This window comes from Bison bison, unplaced genomic scaffold (genome assembly GCF_000754665.1).
Source record: "Bison bison bison isolate TAMUID 2011002044 unplaced genomic scaffold, Bison_UMD1.0 scf7180017864034, whole genome shotgun sequence".
In the NCBI taxonomy this organism is placed as follows: Eukaryota; Metazoa; Chordata; class Mammalia; order Artiodactyla; family Bovidae; genus Bison; species Bison bison.
Window position 1 is genome coordinate 8358085 of NW_011494606.1, and position 18698 is coordinate 8376782.

An 18698-nucleotide genomic window follows, 5' to 3' on the forward strand; every position below is an offset into this window, starting at 1 on the left:
CATATAAAATATGTTCTTTGAAAAACTTTGATCACTCAACAGGGATGTTATGTTTCCTATACAGCATGACTAGTAAGTTTAGAAAACTCTTCTTAAAAGTTTATAAATTAACAGGTAAAAAATGTGGTTTTAAAAGGCTGGTCAAACATTCTATGCAAGCAGCTTCAATATTATTTCCAAAAAAACCAGGAACAAGAATGACTATGGAGGAAAACAGAAATGGTAAGACTTATATAAATAAAACAAAGAAACAGTGAAATCTGGAAAAAAGAAAAGAACATTAAAACTAGAAAAGAAACAAAAATATTCATATAGATTATTAATATGTACGTTACCTAGGTTTCTCTAAACTCAAACTGAGTATATATTAAACTTTTTCTAGTAGGCACACTTCATTTCTTGAGGGTTTCTAATTAACTTCACCGGGATTCTTAATAATGTACACACAAGGACAGTGCACATGTTACCTGTTAGAATGTTACTTAATAAGATCAAATGAAACATTAAAAGGTTATCCAGTTGTTCAACTTCTTAGCGCAGATGGAATTCCATCATCTCAACTTGCTTTGTGGCAATGCTTCCTAAGGCTCACCTGACTTCACATTCCGGGATGTCTGGCTCTAGGTGAAATTTTTTCCCCTGATTTCAAATTACATGTATGTTGGGCTATAAAACTTCTGAGCTACTAAAGAAATGTTCTAAAATTATATTTTAAGGTAACATGAAAAAAACTGGTCTGAGTCCAAATGTGCCCTCACCAACTAAGTATATTTAATTGCCATTAATGATAATCATGACTGTTATACAAAAAGTTCCATCATTAACATAAAGGACAAGACTGTCTGCTAATAATCAAACAAAATAGCAGAGACTTCCAAAAAATTGTATGAAACATTTTTAACATTCTAGTGGTCAATGTTTATCTCAGCCTATGTAGAAAATATTATCATAACTTAGATGGTAACTATTTCTACTTTTATATTCACAATAATATTGCACATAATAGTTCCACATACACTGTCATAACAGGTATTATAATAATTTATAAGAAACACTTACTGGGTAAATTTTTTGGATGGATGGAAGGATGGGTTCAGGTAAGGCTATAAAAAGAAAAAGTTTAAAGCTGCCGTGATTCATGTAATTCATTTTACAAAGCAATAATTTGTCAGCTACCCCCAGGTATAAGACTAGACTATAAGGGTTTATGTTAAAACTCAACAGTTTTCACATATTTTGTGAAATTAATTCTGATCCCTAAAAATTAAAATTAAAAATATATCAAAGTTGACATTTTAAGGTCTATTAATAAGTCATGTATACTTCTATGTAAAACAATGTTCCTTACATGGTTTTAGAAAAATAGATCACCAATAAATGGACACACATTTGGTCCAACATTAGACACACACACAAAATAAGCAAGACAAGGATTGTGCTACAGATATTAAACAGACACTGTTCAGATGGTTGTAACTATCAAAAAAAACTTTGAAAGTGCAGTCCAATGGCACTACATCATAAGAATAACAGCTCTATCATAATTCTTTATTATTTAATTTCTTCTAACAATAATATCAAAATTGAGATAGTTTTAGAAAATTGATCTACTGAGGAAAAAACAACTGAAAAAAATCTTCAACTTCATTTATATGTTTTAAAAAAGAAAACCTCAGCAAAGTTTAGAAATCTAAATCAGGAGATCTGTACCAATCCACTATAAAATAAAATTTTATACACAAGAATCACTATCTTCATATGTCACTGTAGTTTTTAACTGCCATTCTTCACCCTTCAATAGCTTTCCCCAAATCCAACTTCATTAAATACATTAACTGTAATTTCACATCATTATAATGTAGATGGAATAACACAAAAGGCAAAATGCTTAATACTTACAATATAAGAAATAACTATAAAATACAGTGTCTTGAATATGGTAAGATACAAATAATACATTTATAAGATTTCTTTAAGATTAAAGACCAATACAATACTCCACAGTAACCTATGTGCTTAAGAATTATAAATACATTATATATACAGCTAACCCTTGAAGAATTCAGGGGTTAGGGGTGCCAACCCCTATACAGTTGAAAATCTGCATATAACTTTATAGTTGGCTCTCCATATCTGAGGTTTTAAATCTACAGATTCAACCAACTATAGATCATGTAATAAATACTGCTCTCTCTCTCTATATATATATAAATCTGTAAGTAGACCCGCACAATTCAAACCTATGCTGTTCAGAAGTCAACTGTTATTAAATAAATTCAGTAACAAAGAATCATTAATTCACTTTTAACCTGCTGTTTAGCAAAAATTTTTAAATAAAAAATTTTTAAATAAATAAACTGGAATACATTAATGAACACAAAATCAACCATTATGATCAATTTACATGGTCTCCAACTATGATTATAAATGTTTAAATTTTTACCACATAGTACAACGTAGGATGCTTTATTTAAATGTATTTTCTGTATCACACTTCACTCCCAAGTTGAAAATTAGAACAAAATAATAAATAAAATAAAATTAGAATAAATTTCCATGATAGTATGGAACGATCACAATATATGACTAAGAATATTAGGGGAAAAAAACTCACTCATTACTTACCAGAATCACCCTCAGGAAGTAAGGCTACATATTTTCTTTCCCTAAAGGCATTCAAATGCTCAAATTCTAGAAGACCCTACAAATAAACTCAAGCCCCAGTCACTTAATCTTAAAAGTCTTTGTCTTTGTCTAACATTTTAATAGCATTTTAATAATTTTTATTATAACACAGACATCAAATTGAAAACTCTTACTAGAAATTAGTTTAAGTTTTTTTTTTTTGGTATGGCAAATCCAATACAATATTGTAAAGTAAAAATAATAATAATAATTTAAAAATAATAAAAAAATAAAATTAAATTTAAAAAATAGTTTAAGTGTAGAGATCTAAATTCTATACCCACTGAATACTCCCAGTAAAATAAAAGACAGTAGAAAAATTTTTTAAAATATTATCTCATTCTAGTGACAGAATCATAACTAGAATGCTAGGAGAGAAAAATAAACACAAACCACTGGAATAGTGTCTTTCAATAGATGAAGAGTCTTTAGAACTAAGCAGTGTGGAAGTTTTTGAGGGCAGGGTTATCGTTCGATAAATTCCTTGCCTTAAAGATATAAAAATACTAGTCATTAGAGAAGCAATTAATGTACTCTGGCAATTATTTATCAATGCTATCCTGATAGTAACCTCGAAACATTTAGTCGTTTTTCCAAATATTTTATTCCAAAGCAATATAGATTCTGGAAGAATCTCTGTAACATCTATTATGACATCTATGTTGAAGTCATAACATTTTGCTCTCTCAAAAGCAAAATAAGACAAGTTTATTATTAAAAGATATGATCAACAGATAATACCTTGAACAGATTTAATCTATACAATTTTACTTTGCCTGTATTTTGAATGAGAGCTTTCTTGTCAGGCCTTCACTAATTTATACACATTCACATTCCATGCTAATTCATCAAAGATTACACTACTTAAAAAAAAAAAAAAAAAGCAGATCCTCATCAACACTAAACAACCACTAATTCTGAAAATGCAAGAACAATTTAAAAATGCCTAAAGATAGATCTATACCTGGTAGCATGGTAAACAGTCCACGACTATTCATTCACTCCTATCATTGTTTCTAACCAATTGACACTTTTGCCTTTACTATTAACTCTTAATATTAGATTGCTAGTAAACTCTCTTCTCAATGAGTTTTCCCCTCATGCTTTCATGAGTCACATTTTCAAGCACACGTAGTTTGTAATTGGGGCTCAGACAATCCCAGGTGGCTCAGACAATATAGAATCTGCCTGCAATGCAGGAGATCCAGATTCTATCCCTGGTTTGGGAAGATCCCCTAGAGTAGGGAATGGCTACCCACTCCAGTATTCTTGCCTGGAAAATTCCATGGACAGAAGAGCCTGGCATGTTCCAGTCCTGATTGTTGAAATTTGTGCTAGGAAATGCATTAGTTAACCTTTTCATCCTTTCTACATAGAGAGGACCCATTTCCTTTCTCTGTTCATGGCAGAAAAGACATTAAAGCATTTAAAGTTAAATGAAACTTAAGGGTCATCTAATCTGTTAGTGCTACAGATGAATATTAAGGCCAGCGAGGTAGAATTACTTGGCCAATATCACAAAAATTAGTTAACTGTGGCAGAGCTAGAACTGCTCAATACACCTGAAGCAGGTGTATTTTCTTACATGACAAGAAAAGCAATTACTTATTTCAGTCTCTCTAATTTCTTCTAGGGAGGAATGGGTTAAATCTGCCAAAGTACAGAATTACACAGTATATCTGGGTAGCTGATGTCTATTAACAAATACCTAGAAATGGCTGATTAGAGTACCATAAATTATTAATCACCTTAGTAAATAAAACCACTTTGTCAAGAATAAAATATATTTAACAAAATCTATACCAAATTTTAACATGATTTTATTACACTGGTAAAATACTAATATTTGAATTCGTCTTTTTTTTTGGCCATGTTGCACAGCATGAAAGATCTTAGTTTCCCAATCAGTTATGGAACCCAGGTCCTCTGCAGCAGAAGTGTGGAGTCTTAACCACTGGACCAACAGGGAAGTCCCACTAATATTTGAATTATTGCTTACAAAACCTCCATGGGGCCTCTGTGATTAAAGCACATTTCCTAAAAAAGCAATCAAATTAAAATTTCTAATGTAACCCAAAAGAATGGCGGGATAGGGCACATACTGTGAATGTTCATGCATGTTATATGTTTTAGTCAAATCTAATGTTTAAACCACAACTAAAACTAAAAAATGAATAGACACTAGGTGGTAATACATAAGTGTTAACCATATTATTCTTCATGTATTTTATAAAAGAATTATTTCTAAACAATTCCATTTTTCATGAAAGTAAACTGCAACCCACAAAAGAACAGAGTTCACTATAAAAGCATCAAAGGTAGTATGTTTCACACTGAACTGTAAAACTGAACAAAAACAACTGGTGACATGTAAAGTAGCATCTAAAACAGCCAACATCAGGTTTCAAATCGCTCTGGCGCAGCAAATCAACCATCAAACTAGTATATATCCAAGACTGTTCAGCAACAAAAATATTATAATTAGCTCGAAATAGTTAAGAATATCTAACCTTTTGGATCATCACTGAATCACAAAATTTTGGCCCATTTAAACTATTTTAAGTCCCTCTCAGAATCTGAAAAAAATTCATTGGATTTCATTGTTCAGCTAAAAATATACTTACTTAATATATATTATAAAACATCTATAAGTATAGTAATATATAAAGAAAATAAATACTACTGTCTATAAATAACCCCAAATTTCTGGCATATACCTTTTTAATATTTGTATACATATGAATATATACACATTCATAGCAACTATTTTTTTAATAAAATTGGCATTTTATTGTGCATGACAGCATATCATGAGTTTCCTATTTCAATAACTTTAAAACATGACTTTTAGTGTTCATATAAATTTACTATTAGGATATATCATAATTAATTTAACCATTAAATTAATGTTTTTTTAATAATCTTAAATTATTTTTAATCTTTTATTATTTCAACAAATACCATGAAAATAGCCTTATATAAATTCATATAAACATCCCTCATTATTTGTCTGAAGATAAATTTCTAGATATGAAATCACTGAGTGAAAGGGCATAAACATAAATATTACAACACTGCTTTCTAAACTGTGAAACATTAAGCCAGAACACATCACAGCCTAGACATACTGGTAAATGGTCTTACGTTAATATCAAGTATTTCATCCAATCTCCATGACAGCCCATAGAAATAAAAGCTCCTTTAAACCAACAAGAAAATCATTTTAAAAAAAAAGGAAAATAATTTAATTCCTGGCTCAAGTGAAAAATAAAAAGAACATCATGAATGGTGCTTGAGTTTATTTTTACAGGCCTCTACACATTCATCTGGGTTAAGACAATGGGTCTACAATACAGTGGTGAAAGTTCTCTGAATACCAAAGAAAATATAGGAAAACTGTCAAATTTAAAAATACAGTGAAACTTCTTTATAATGTTTTCCAGGGGTAACATTACCTAAAACAGTTGTTCAAAGCAGGAAAGTAGGAAGGTTTTTATGTGCCTTAGAAAAAACCTTTTAAAATGATATCTGAATATAAGATCAACAGGAAAGACAATATAATCAAGTTTAACTGCATTTCCATTTTTAATTAAATTAGAAAAAAACCCATAATACTTACTTTGTAAATAGTGCAAAACCATCAGTACAAGACTATAGCTGCTCAAAGTACCGCGACTGGCGTCATTTATATCATGGTGACTGGCCCACTTCTTAATCACCAGTACTAACGGACGAACTCGATTTTCAACTGAAAGTAAAATTAAAACTTAAAAATGGTAAGAAGACATTTCTTCTTTCAAGTTTCCTTAAAAGTTTACATTATTTCCCAACTCCATGCCAATAGAAAGAGCAATCCCTCCTGCAATTAAACATTTTGCTTACCATAAATATCTTATTTCTATATAAAACATACTTTACTTTTTAAAAATTACCAACTATCAAAATTCATTTTACTGAGCTATATATAACTCTGGTGGTATGTGAGTTCAGTGTAGTAACACATTACATATATAAGAAAGTGAGACATATTGTACACAAACATAATTAAAGAGGTGTCACACATCTTTATAAAGGAATAAAGGATAAACAGAAGGTAATAATTATCTGAAAATAAACACAAGAAAACTTACGGTATGCATAAGTTCTGAGAAGGAATGTGTTTCTTATTCCAACAATATTGTTTACATTCAAGTCGAACTCCACACAACTATTTTCAAAAAAAAGATAAAAATTTCAGCTCAAGTACAAATTAAACTAACTCCCTAGTAACTAAATTTATATCCATCCATTCATCCAATGATACAAAACGTCACAGGCCCAAAGACAACTTTTAGTATGATCTGATGCTGAAAGATACGTATTATACCGATAAGGCTCCAATTACTCTTAACAAAAAAAAGTTTTCATTTTGTAATACTCTCCAGATAAACAAAACTGTATGACCAAACACATTTCTGGGCAAGTTATCCCACTGTTATAAATTCTGAATCAGTTTTGAATGACAGCAACATTTGTTTTAAAACAATAGGAATGAAAAGCCAAATAAAGTACAGGTGAAAATAAAATAAAAGCTCTATCTACTTTATTTTCTCTCCAAAAGGGTTACTAAATTATAATATCACAACAAATTTGGCTACTGATGTCTAGTAAAAACAGTAAGAGCCAAACACATAACAGAAGGGACACTTCTTTGAAACCAAGGGTATCATGCAATTCACAATTTAGAAAACACAGCAGTAACAATGGTATATATAAAGAACGGCTAAACTCAAAATGACTACTTAATGCATAAGTAACAGGCTCATACACTATCAGGTCAAACTTCTGTACAGTGAGTCTGTTTGTGAAAAGTGCCTTAAAAAAAAGCATAAAATTCCTTTCTATAGCTTTTAACTGTAAAATCTGAAATATACCATTTCAGATTTTGTTATGGGAAAAGAAATCCTATAATCTTTCATATCCATGCATGTTAATAAACATGGGTAGTGATATTAAAATTTCAGATGTATTTGGCTTTGGGAAACTTATGGTGTAACAGTAGTTACATTCTTTAATTGTGCTTGCACAAATGTACACTGAAACCAGTTTGCACTCCCTCTATGTAACTTAAAGAGGAAAAAAACACTTAGATGGAAACTAGTCTGCAATTAAAAACTTTCCAAAAATATGAATCCAGAGCTTAAAAAATATCCAGTGCTTTCTTCAATTCTACTTGAAGTAATCCTTAACATGGAAAGAATTTTATGCTTATTTAAACAGGGAATGGTTAAGTTAATGACAGTAAATCCACTCAGTGAAATACTGTAAAGTGATTGAAAATTAAGCCAGAAGATATTCAATGATTCAACCATTCATGCCATATTGCTAAGTAATAAAGTATGAGCTCAATTTTACTTTTAAAAGCTCTTATGCATTCATATGCATAAAGAAGGGACTGAAAGGTTTACACCAAAACATTAACATCAGTTATATCCAAATGATCAAAATGCAGTTGTTCCTTTTTCTTAATGATGCATATATAGAAGGAAGATAAAATGGTGGTTATAAAGAACATTTAACAACGAAAAAACCATGTATGATAATCTTAAATTGAAAAAGAATAAAATTGTTTATATAGTTACAGCTACAACCATTTTTAAAAACAATTATAATCAGTTAAGTTTTATTTATATTTACTGTTTGTTTTATTGTTTATATTACAACTACACCATTTTAAAAAATGATTATAATCAGCTAAACAGTTTTGTTTACATGTTTTATCTCCCTATATCTTTGCGCTTTAAAAACACTCCACCATTGAAAAATAAAGTTCCACTGTTACTTGAGAGAAATTTAGTAAATCTTTATAGACTGGATGGATGTTTGGATGAAGGAAGGGCAAAGTTTGAGCCACCACTTACCTAAAGATTTGTTTAAAAAAAAAAAAAGAAAAAATATATATATTCAGTCAGTTTTGATTATTTACCGTAGTTATTTTCTACATAGTGATCACAAACACTGAATTGGTGGTTACTAAGCCACTGCTCCTAGGGGAAATAAAGGGTTAGGTTTCCAGGAGCCCCCAGTCACATCTTCATCAGCCTATTTATCAATATGCCTACAGTCACATTTTCATTAACTGATCAATATGTAACTTTGTTTTATGTAACTTTCTATTTAACGACCTTTAATACACTGTTCATTCAATAAAAGTGAAGTCATTGCAGAGCAGTACTGCTGCTGCTGCTGCTGCTGCTGTTGCTAAGTCGCTTCAGTCATGTCCGACTCTGTCCCACCCAAAGACGGCCTCCCACCAGACTCCTCTGTCCCTGGGATTCTCCAGGTAAGAACACTGGAGTTGGCCGCCACTTCCTTCTCCAATGCATGAAAGTGAAAAGTGAAAGTGAAGTCGCTCAGTCGTGTCCAACTCTTAGCGACTTCATGGACTGCAGCCTACCAGGCTCCTCCGTCCATGAGATTTTCCATGCAAGAGTACTGGTGTGGGGTGCCATTGCCTTCTCCATTGCAGAGCACTATTCATCCCAAAATAAAACACATCTAACACACCATTAAGGCACATCACATCTTTGTGCACAAAACGTCTACAACACCTCAGCACAGGAGGTCATTTTAAACAGCAAATTCACGCACAAAAGCACAAAACTGTGAAAAACACACTAACTAATCTGTGAAAAGCAATCTGTTCAGTGTATGAGAGTTGAAACAAAAAGACAAGTGTATCATACTGTTACACTCATTTGGGAAGATGTACATCAGGTGACTCAAAATTTTCCCACTCTTTATAAAATCATAAAAGTGTTACAAGTATTAATTCAGGGGGTTACAAAATAAATTTTATCAAGTAGGCAAATTCATAAATATGGGATCCATGAATAATGAGGATCAAGTGTATATACCTATACAAATTCTAATAATAATGCCTATAAGAAATTCAGAACCCAAACTATTAATAGAAGAACATGTAGATATAATTATACCAGTAACAACCTCTTTTGATATAAATATGCATCAAATTTCATGAATTAAGATATGTTCTCAGAGCATATTACATTTCCAAAAGGAAGAGATCATTTAAAAATCTAAAATACTATATTCTTTCAGCTACGAACAGTCTCAAATATTCAAAATGTCAACCAGAATAGCTAAGAGAGTTAACATGAACAACTGCTCAGATTATTTCAAAAAATCATCTAAGAGAACAAATCATTTCCAAAAACTAATGAAGCTATTAGGGAACAGCACACCCTCCTTAATTATCTACCTCAGAAGAATACCTAAAAATTATCTAAAGCAACTGAAAAAATTCAGTAATTACTTACCTGACTTTATCCCTGAACTTCACAATTGGCACTTTTGCTCGAATCAACTGAGGTCTCTCAATGTAACCAGCTGAAGGATAAAAGATAAAATGGGTATCTATAAATGCTTCTCAAATTCACAGTATTCCAATGAACATTTCTTAGAATTAGTATTTTACTTAGCTAAAACAATTTAAGAAAATACAGTCTTTGAGAGAGAAAGCAAAGACAAAAGGACATTATCAAATTCTTCAAAGACTGGAACTTCGAATACCATGTAGAGGGTTTTATGTATTAATATGTTATTTTTAGAAATGTGGTCTAATACCTAATAATACCTATAAAGAATTTCATCAGAGCATTATAGGAGAAATATCTAGGCCAGCAGCAAGGGGATAGCTAAATTCTGCTACAGCACATGGAAGATACCATGGCAGTCATGGAATCATATTTACAAAAAATGTTAAACGTAGAAATGCTGGCAACATAATACATGGGACAGTGAAAAATTCAAATAAGTATGAAAAAAACATGTATCAAATTTTTGTACTCCACCAAACTTAAATATCATGTGTTAAAACTAAAAATTTTGTTATAATGCTTTTACCACCAAAATTATAATATACATCAAGCTTCAAATACAATTATGTGCAGGAATTCAATGAGGTATAATCAAAAATAAGATTAAGAGTTAAAAATAGTAAAGGCTCAGACACTAACAAGCTATACTCCTCAGGCAAGTCACCAAACTCACTGATTACCCCTTAATCTGATTACTCTATTATTAAAAACACTAATAAAAAAAAAAAAAGAAACCTTTCATTTAAATTACATGATCTCTAAGGTCCTTTTCACTGTTTATATTTTATGATTTTAATAATAATTATTAAAAATCCACTTAAAGTACGAATTTCTCCTTTATTTTACAAATGCAAAATTCAAGTCCATTGAAATAAATCTCTTGATTTCTTTCCTACAACTGATAAAAGTTGTTGTTCAAGGGCAATAACCTGTTAAGTAACTTTGTATTTTCCATCTTAAAGTCTAACACATAAGAAATATTTGTTAAATAAATGGACAAATAGTCTATCCAACATCACACAGTTAGTGTGACTTCAAATGTCCACAATATTCTGCGCAAGTTTAAATTATTTGAGATGGCTTAACTTGTGGATTAAAATCTGCTTTGTCAGCTTATTCAAAGAGTAAAATCTTACAATAAAATGGCCTAAGTCACTAATTTTGCTTTCAGTTGGAGTGATGTATTTGGGCTTTGGGTTCAGTGATCATATTTTTAAACCAAGTAAAGATGTCTATCATTGCAAACAGATGAGATGCTCTCTTCCTCACATATAAGTAAGACTTGTATATTTCTTTTGGCTTTTGAGATACTCTGCACTGCAGTTACTTACATTCATGCTTTAACTTTCCTAACAGCGTTCAGCTGTTTGAGGATAAACTAAAACTTACACATCTCTGAATTCCTGACTACCTTCAGTGGGACAGCTTGCAACTACAAAGAACTGTCAAATAAATGGTTACTTTAATTAAAAGTTAAATTAACTTGGGAAAAAGAATCCGCATTATACCTAATCTCACCAGAAAATAAAACAATTCTTATCAGAAAATAAGCACAGTGAGAGACATTTTAAATAAAGTTATGTCAAATGACATATGAACGTGAGGCATGTCAGACTTACAAAGTCTAGTACAGAAGTGTTTGTGGACTAAGGTGAGTATATGCCGTGCTTCAGTCTTCTGATTTACCTGAAAAAAACACTGAAAAGTTAAAAATAAAGTTTTTTCATTATCTTTCTAAACTTAATGTTTTATTTTCTTAATGTATCTCAACAAAAAGAACACATATAAAGTATACTTTTCATTGGAGTTATTTTTCAATATACAGTAAATTACACTATTTAAAAGTCAACCTTTATGCTATCTTTAACATTAATATTTCTAAATCAATTTCTGATTTTAAACTTAAAAGCACAACTTTAAAAGAAATATTTTAACAGCTATATGTCATTTTTTTCTTTAGTATAAATGTACAAAAAATAATCTGCAAGGAAATATAAACAGAATTTTAACTTTCTGTAGCAGGTTTTATTTCCCTATCTAGATTGCGAGTTGCTTAAAAATAAGGTTCAAATCCATGGTGTTTCGTTGTAAGTTGAGACAAACATGATTCAGACACGTGAATAGAATGGAGGATTAAAAGTCCGTCTAATCAAAGCTATGGTTTTTCCAGTAGTCATGTATGGATGTGAGAGTTGGACTATAAAGAAAGCTGGGTGCAGAAGAATTGATGCTTTTGAACTGTGGTGTTGGAGAAGACTCTTGAGAGTCCCCTGGACTGCAAGGAGATCCAACCAGTCCATTCTAAAGAGATCAGTCCTGGGTGTTCATTGGAAGGACTGATGTTGAAGGTGAAACTCCAGTACTCTGGCCACCTGATGCGAAGAGCTGACTCATTTGAAAAGACCCTGATGCTGGGAAAGATTGAGGGCAGGAGGAGAAGGGGAGGACAGAGGATGAGATGGTTGGATGGCACTACCAACTCAATGGTCATGGGTTTGGGTGGACTCCAGGAGTTGGTGATGGACAGGGAAGCCTGGCGTGCTGCAGTCCATGGGGTCGCAAAAAGTCAGACACAACTGAGCAACTGAACTGAACTGAAGTATAATCTAACTGCATGAGAGAAAGTTTTAATTAAAACTCTAGTATTCTTCATTATTTTTATTATTTCTGAGGCTTTTCTTTTTTCAGTTTTCCTTTATATGATTTCAAAGCCTAGAAAGTATCAGGAGTTTCTTTCCTGGAATAAATCTCTTCCTGATTTGCAGTAACTAGAAGTCACTTTTGTTACTGGACTAATAGGAATAATATTACCATTCAAAAGAGGCTTTTTTATTTTTTAAGAGGTGAAATACAAAGCATATTAAAATTACATTGAAATTAATCTTTGGTAATTCAGAAGAGACTTCAGCATATTCAAGAGGCTGCTCTTCCCTGGTTCAGGTGAGTTTAATAAACAGCGATTTTTGTGGAACTAAGGACATACAAGAGTATCGGTAAACAGGAAATTCAAATAAATAAAATAAAAAATAAAATTTGGTTGCTAAGTATGAAGAAACAAAGTCAAAATATCAGAGATAATTATTTTAAATCACAATAGTCTTATTTTACATTTCAGAGAAATCTCTCTTTTTTAATTTCCAAAATAAGAACTCCAAATCCCATAGTACTTCCAAGGGAAAAATAATACAGATTAAAAATAGAATCATTGAGAATTCAAATAGAAGGAAATAAATCAAGCAAATATAAGACAAGCTCTTCCTCTGCTGCATCCTGGTAACATACCCAACCCAATGGCATTTCAAAATAAAGATAGAGCTCTTTAAAAACACACAGTGAAACTGCCTCCCTTTAACAATTTAGAAATAAATTAATACTATAATTTGTTGTTTTTTTGTACATGCCTTAAAAAACATAGAAGCAGCATTTCCTGACTTTCCTTGAATTACTATAAACAAAGAATTTAAAGAAGCAATTAAAACAAAGTAGGGTTTTTTCCCTCAATGACTTTTATATGAAATTTCTTAAATGACTTAACATGAAAAGCACACTTAGAATAAAAGTTTCATTACTTACTGGTTCCTCTTTAACAACTAGACATAAGTCACCATCACTGCTCCGAGTACCAAATCCATTTAAAGAAGACCCAACTAAAAAAAGTCTGCTTTCTAGAGAAACAGAAGAGAATTATAAGGTTTTAGTTAAAATTAAAATAGGAATGCATATAATTAAAGAGCACGCAAAATAGGGAAACATACGTGGAAATAACAGTTGAATTTCTCTCTGCAGCTCTGTTCGACAGAGTTCTTTCTTCTTTAAATCACTTACTTGCTGCTGACATGCTTCAAATAACTCCAGTATCTGCTGACTCAACTTGAATGCACCACAAAAAAGGTAAAAATTTCATTCAGAAATGTAGAAGTTACTAGCATACTGAGAAGTATAAAATTACTGACAGCATTTTTAAAATAAATATACATTATCTCCTTAACATTTTATAATACAAAATGACCACTATTCAAGTAATAATAATTACTTAGTATCTGAAATAGTTTACAATTTATACAAAGTATCACTGACAAATCAGAGAATTCATGAGTATAATTCATAGGTCCTCATACTATAACCTTCAGTTACTGCCTGTTTTTACATGGGACATGAACTAAGAATGGTTTTTATATTTTTAAAGGGTTATAAAAACAAAACAAAACAAAAATATGCAACAGAAACAAAGTCTACAATAATCTACTTTCTGGCCCTTTAAAGAAGGTTACCCAACCCCTGGTATTCATACCATGAATACCAAATAAAACAGACTTCAGAAGAGAAGTCCCTGGTTGTCTATGCTCATGCAAACCACCTTCTTTCCTCAGCTTATGGCACTGCCCTGAGCCCTGCTTTCCTGTGGCCATCTACGGACAGATCTCCCCCTTTATCCCCCTTTCCAGTTCATACTTTCCCCTCCAAATGACCTCTTGCCATCACCATAGGTGACTCCCTTACCTACAGTGGGTAAGTATCATGACATACTCCCACCATTTTAACTTCTTTTACTCTATTATTTTTCATTAGTGCTACATAGATATAACATGATTATTACAATACAACAGAACTTCTCTAGCTTTGAAATTTTAAATTCCAGTATACAAGATAGGCTTCAATCTCCTGTCCAATTCTCACATCTTCTTGAGAACCACACAAACCTGGATTCTCTTGGATCCTCTCTTTCTCCCAACCCAACAGCACCTGAAATAGCATGATTTCCTTCCCTACCCAGTCTATACTCCACAATGCATCCCTTGAACCATTCTCTTTTATCATACCTTAACATTATACCCCTGTCATGCTCTAACAAAGTCCTAATTTTAGGTTCACTATAAACAATCACTGTCTCTGCTCTTTTTTTGTGAGTTGCTAACTGGAAAAAAATTTAAAAATCACAAAATTGGTATGTTGCAAATTTACAATTTAAAAACGAACCTAAGATTTAACCTATAGCATCTCTCAGCAATTACTTCAATGTCTCTGGTTAGATATTGCTTCCATTTTCCACCATCAGCATTCCAAAATGTTTATACCTTTCCTCAAGTTTCCTATGCTTATCTCACTTCCTTCAGCAGATAACTTCACATTAAAGTTTACTAAGAAAACTGAAGAAACCAAATGTGACATTCCTCAGTTTCCAACTACAAACCTGCCAACTACTATCTGAATGAAACCTCATCTCCCTACCTCTCCTGTCAGATAAACTGTCCTGTTTCTCGGTCCAAAGCTAATCCCTCTACCAAAAATACTTCTGTATCCACCCCTTTTGGTCACCTATGGGGCACAAATACTCCATCAGTTTTCTGACCTGTCTTTTGCATTTTCAACCTCTCCCTCTCCAAGTCTTTCTCCAAGTCCATGACCAGGCACAAGTCTCACTCATCATTTAAAATATTTTATCATGTTTAGAACACTAATTTTAAGAAAGCAGAGGCAGTCAGGATAACATGGCAATAAAAGAGACGTAATTTTTTAATATCCTGAATAACCATCCCCCAAAAATGCTACAGACCCGTTTGATCCCTGGGTCATTAAGATCCCCTGCAGAAGGAAACAGCAAAGAGTCGGCCACGACTGAGAGACTGACAAAAACAGACTAAGCAACTAGGAGAAAACAAACAGATCAAACCGTCCAAAATAAAAATGGCCAAAAAATACAGCACAATTGACTACATATTACTCATGAATTCTAAAATATGGCAAGTTAGGACCAAATACCAACAGCAGCAAGACCCACACGGTATCAGAAACATAACAAGAAGAGGAAAGGGATCTGGGACAGCCCTGGAGCCAGAACAAACAGAAATCAAATTCCCTAGAAGTACTACCTCCCACCCCCTCCCTTAAATGGACAGTTCCAATTCAGTGTAAAACAGCAACTGAAACTCGGAAGGGGTTTCATAGGCGACAACTCACAAGGCAAGAAAAGCAAGAAAATCACACAAACATCAGGAATCTCAAAACTAACTGAAACTCCCTTCTAAGACACAGCAACATACCAAGCAGAAACTGCCAGGAAGAGGTATCTAAACGAAGCAGTACAGAGTCACTGGGGTAAAGGAAAGAAAATCTAGAACAAGAATGATTCTGCCCCTCCAGAGGACATTTGACGATGCTGAGAAACAGTTCTGGTTATCAGTCATCATACTTGGGGGAGTGGGCACCACAGGGCGGGCCAGAAGGCCACTGAATATCCTACAATGCCCAGGACAACTCCCCGCAGCAAAGATATCCGACCAAAAGGGCTAATACTGCCAAAAGTGAAAAACCCTGATCTAGATAAAGGCAGAGAAGGAAAGGAGGAAAGGTCTCAAAAGATATATTTTTGAACACTACATCACAGGAGAAGATTCCCTCCAGCTACAAACCTACCAAAAAGCTAGCTTACCCAACCCTCATCTAAAAGTAGTATATTGTTGCTGTTTACTCACTGAGAGCTGTGTCCGACTCTTCGAGACCCCATGGACTAGAGCTAGCCAGGCTCTTCTGTCCGTGGGATTTCCCAGGCAAGAATACTGGAGGGGGCTGCCATTCCTTCTCCTGGGGATCTTCCTGACACAGGGATCGAACAAGTATCGCCTGTTTGGCAGGTGGATTCTTTCCACCAAGCCACGTGGGCCTCCCTAAAGCCATCTTCCTTAAACTTAAGTTAACAGAAAAGAATTGGAATCTCAAAAAGAGAGGTGAGAATGGGAGGACAGAAAAAATACTTGAAGAAATAATGCCTAAAAAGGATTCAATTCAATTCTCATCAAAGTTTTTATAAGAAAAATGCAAAGAGTAACATTCCTACAGATCATGAAGCACACCAGAAAGACATGTTCACAAAACGAATGAATATTTTAATATAATATGCAGAACCAAGGTTTTCTCTCTCATTATTAATTTCCTAAAAGGATAACTGACTATAAAGCATACATAACTGAAAAAAATAATTGGAAGTTTACATTTTTAAAAATTATCAAAAGCAGCAAAAACATGAAATACCTAGGAATATATTAAAGATATGTAAAACCTATACTCTGAAAATTATAAGTATTGAGAGAAATTAAAACATCTAAATAAACAGATAAAAGAAAAAAGAGGATTTAACATACCTGACACTTCTAAACTTAACCATACAGCTACAGTAATCATAACAGTATGGCACTAGGAAAAGGACAGATGAAAAAGATAACAAAAGAGAATACTGAAATATTTATGAAATGCTATGATACCTGGAATTTGCTTCAAACTACTAAGGGAGGGAGGTATAGACAAAATAAGATTGGTCAAATGTTGGTAACTGTTCAAGCTTGGTCTTATGAGGATTTACAATACTACATTCTATTTTTTTATATATTTGATACTCTCCATAATAAAAAGCTTTTTAAGGCGTTCATATTTACAAAGAGATTTTTAAAAGGTCTCCAGTTAAACTGGTTAATCTAAAATTTTAAATGGCACTTGAATAATTAAGTTTTATCTACCTAGAGCAGGGTTGGCAAACCTTGACCTGTAGGCCAAAAACTGCCTCTGGACTCTTCTGTAGGACTAACCAACTGATTCTTACATTTTTAAAGCATTGCTTAAAAAAGAAAGAAAAGGAGACAGGGCCCACGTAGTTCACATGTCTAGAATTTATTAATTGGCCCTTTATCAAAAAAGTTGTGTCAACTCCTTGATCTAGAGAATCAGGCAGATCAAAACTGCTATAAGTCAGAACATATACTCTACATCTGTTGAATAACAAAGAGAAAAATTTCTTGGGAATTCCCTGGAGATCAAGTGATTAAAACTTGGTGCTTTCACTGCATGGCTGGGCCCAGGGCTCGGCTCAATCCCCGGTCAGGGAACCAAGATTCCTCAAGCTGCATAGCACAGCCAAAAAATAAAATTCTTTCATTAGAATGACTATGTTCATGTAGAAACACTCACATATGAAAAAAATTATTATTAGGTAGAAAATATGAAATTCCACATATTTGCTCCTCTCCCTTTTCTACGGTCTGGGAAAATTTCTTCTCTCTCAAGTACTATAATGGAGATCTAACAGATTTTTATACAAATAAATTTGCCTTCCTGTCTAGTCACATTATGGATTCACATTGTCAAATTATGCTACTGTATCTTAGAACAGATATATAGAGTCCAAATGAGAAAAAAACACAAAAAGAAATGTACATATATGCTGAAACAAGACTTAGAGAAATATTTCAAAAGATGTCTCAATGGCCTTATAACCGGGAAAAAAAGAAGAATGTCTGATATGAAATCCTGGCTAAAAATCAAGCAAAAAAATATTTAGATCGTATATGTAATAACAAGCTGACTATGCATAATGGCATTTCAAAAACTTTTGTTTCATTCAAAAGTAAAATGTTCCTGTTTTCCTTAGTTTAAAAAAAACCTATTGCAACAAAGTATCTGTAAAACAAATTATTCTTAAATTTGCTTAAATCTCTATAATACTACAGTTTAGGCTGCCTGCCAGATCTATTACTTTTAAATTACTTGTACAAGATATATTTCCCACTGTATGTAAAAATTATATCTTTGCAAAACTGCATAAGAAAATAAGTTTCCTAATACAGATTTAAAATATTAAAATAT

At 32.6% G+C, this 18698-nt stretch overlaps 1 protein-coding gene across 4 annotated transcripts in view; it reads right to left on the minus strand.

Annotated features, from left to right (window-relative positions):
- The window catches only part of PAPD4 (PAP associated domain containing 4), a 60804-nt gene that overhangs the window by 20671 nt on the left and 21435 nt on the right, over positions 1 to 18698 (minus strand). For 3 of the 4 annotated variants that reach the window (XM_010834588.1, XM_010834590.1, XM_010834589.1), the window contains 7 exons: positions 13820 to 13934; positions 13638 to 13729; positions 11684 to 11762; positions 10005 to 10074; positions 6816 to 6892; positions 6305 to 6433; positions 1060 to 1103 (listed from right to left, as the gene is read on the minus strand). In XM_010834588.1, coding sequence (XP_010832890.1) covers positions 1060 to 1103; positions 6305 to 6433; positions 6816 to 6892; positions 10005 to 10074; positions 11684 to 11762; positions 13638 to 13729; positions 13820 to 13934 — 606 coding nt within the window. The remainder of the gene's footprint in view (positions 1 to 1059; positions 1104 to 6304; positions 6434 to 6815; positions 6893 to 10004; positions 10075 to 11683; positions 11763 to 13637; positions 13730 to 13819; positions 13935 to 18698) is intronic. The other variant, XM_010834591.1, reaches the window with a different exon arrangement.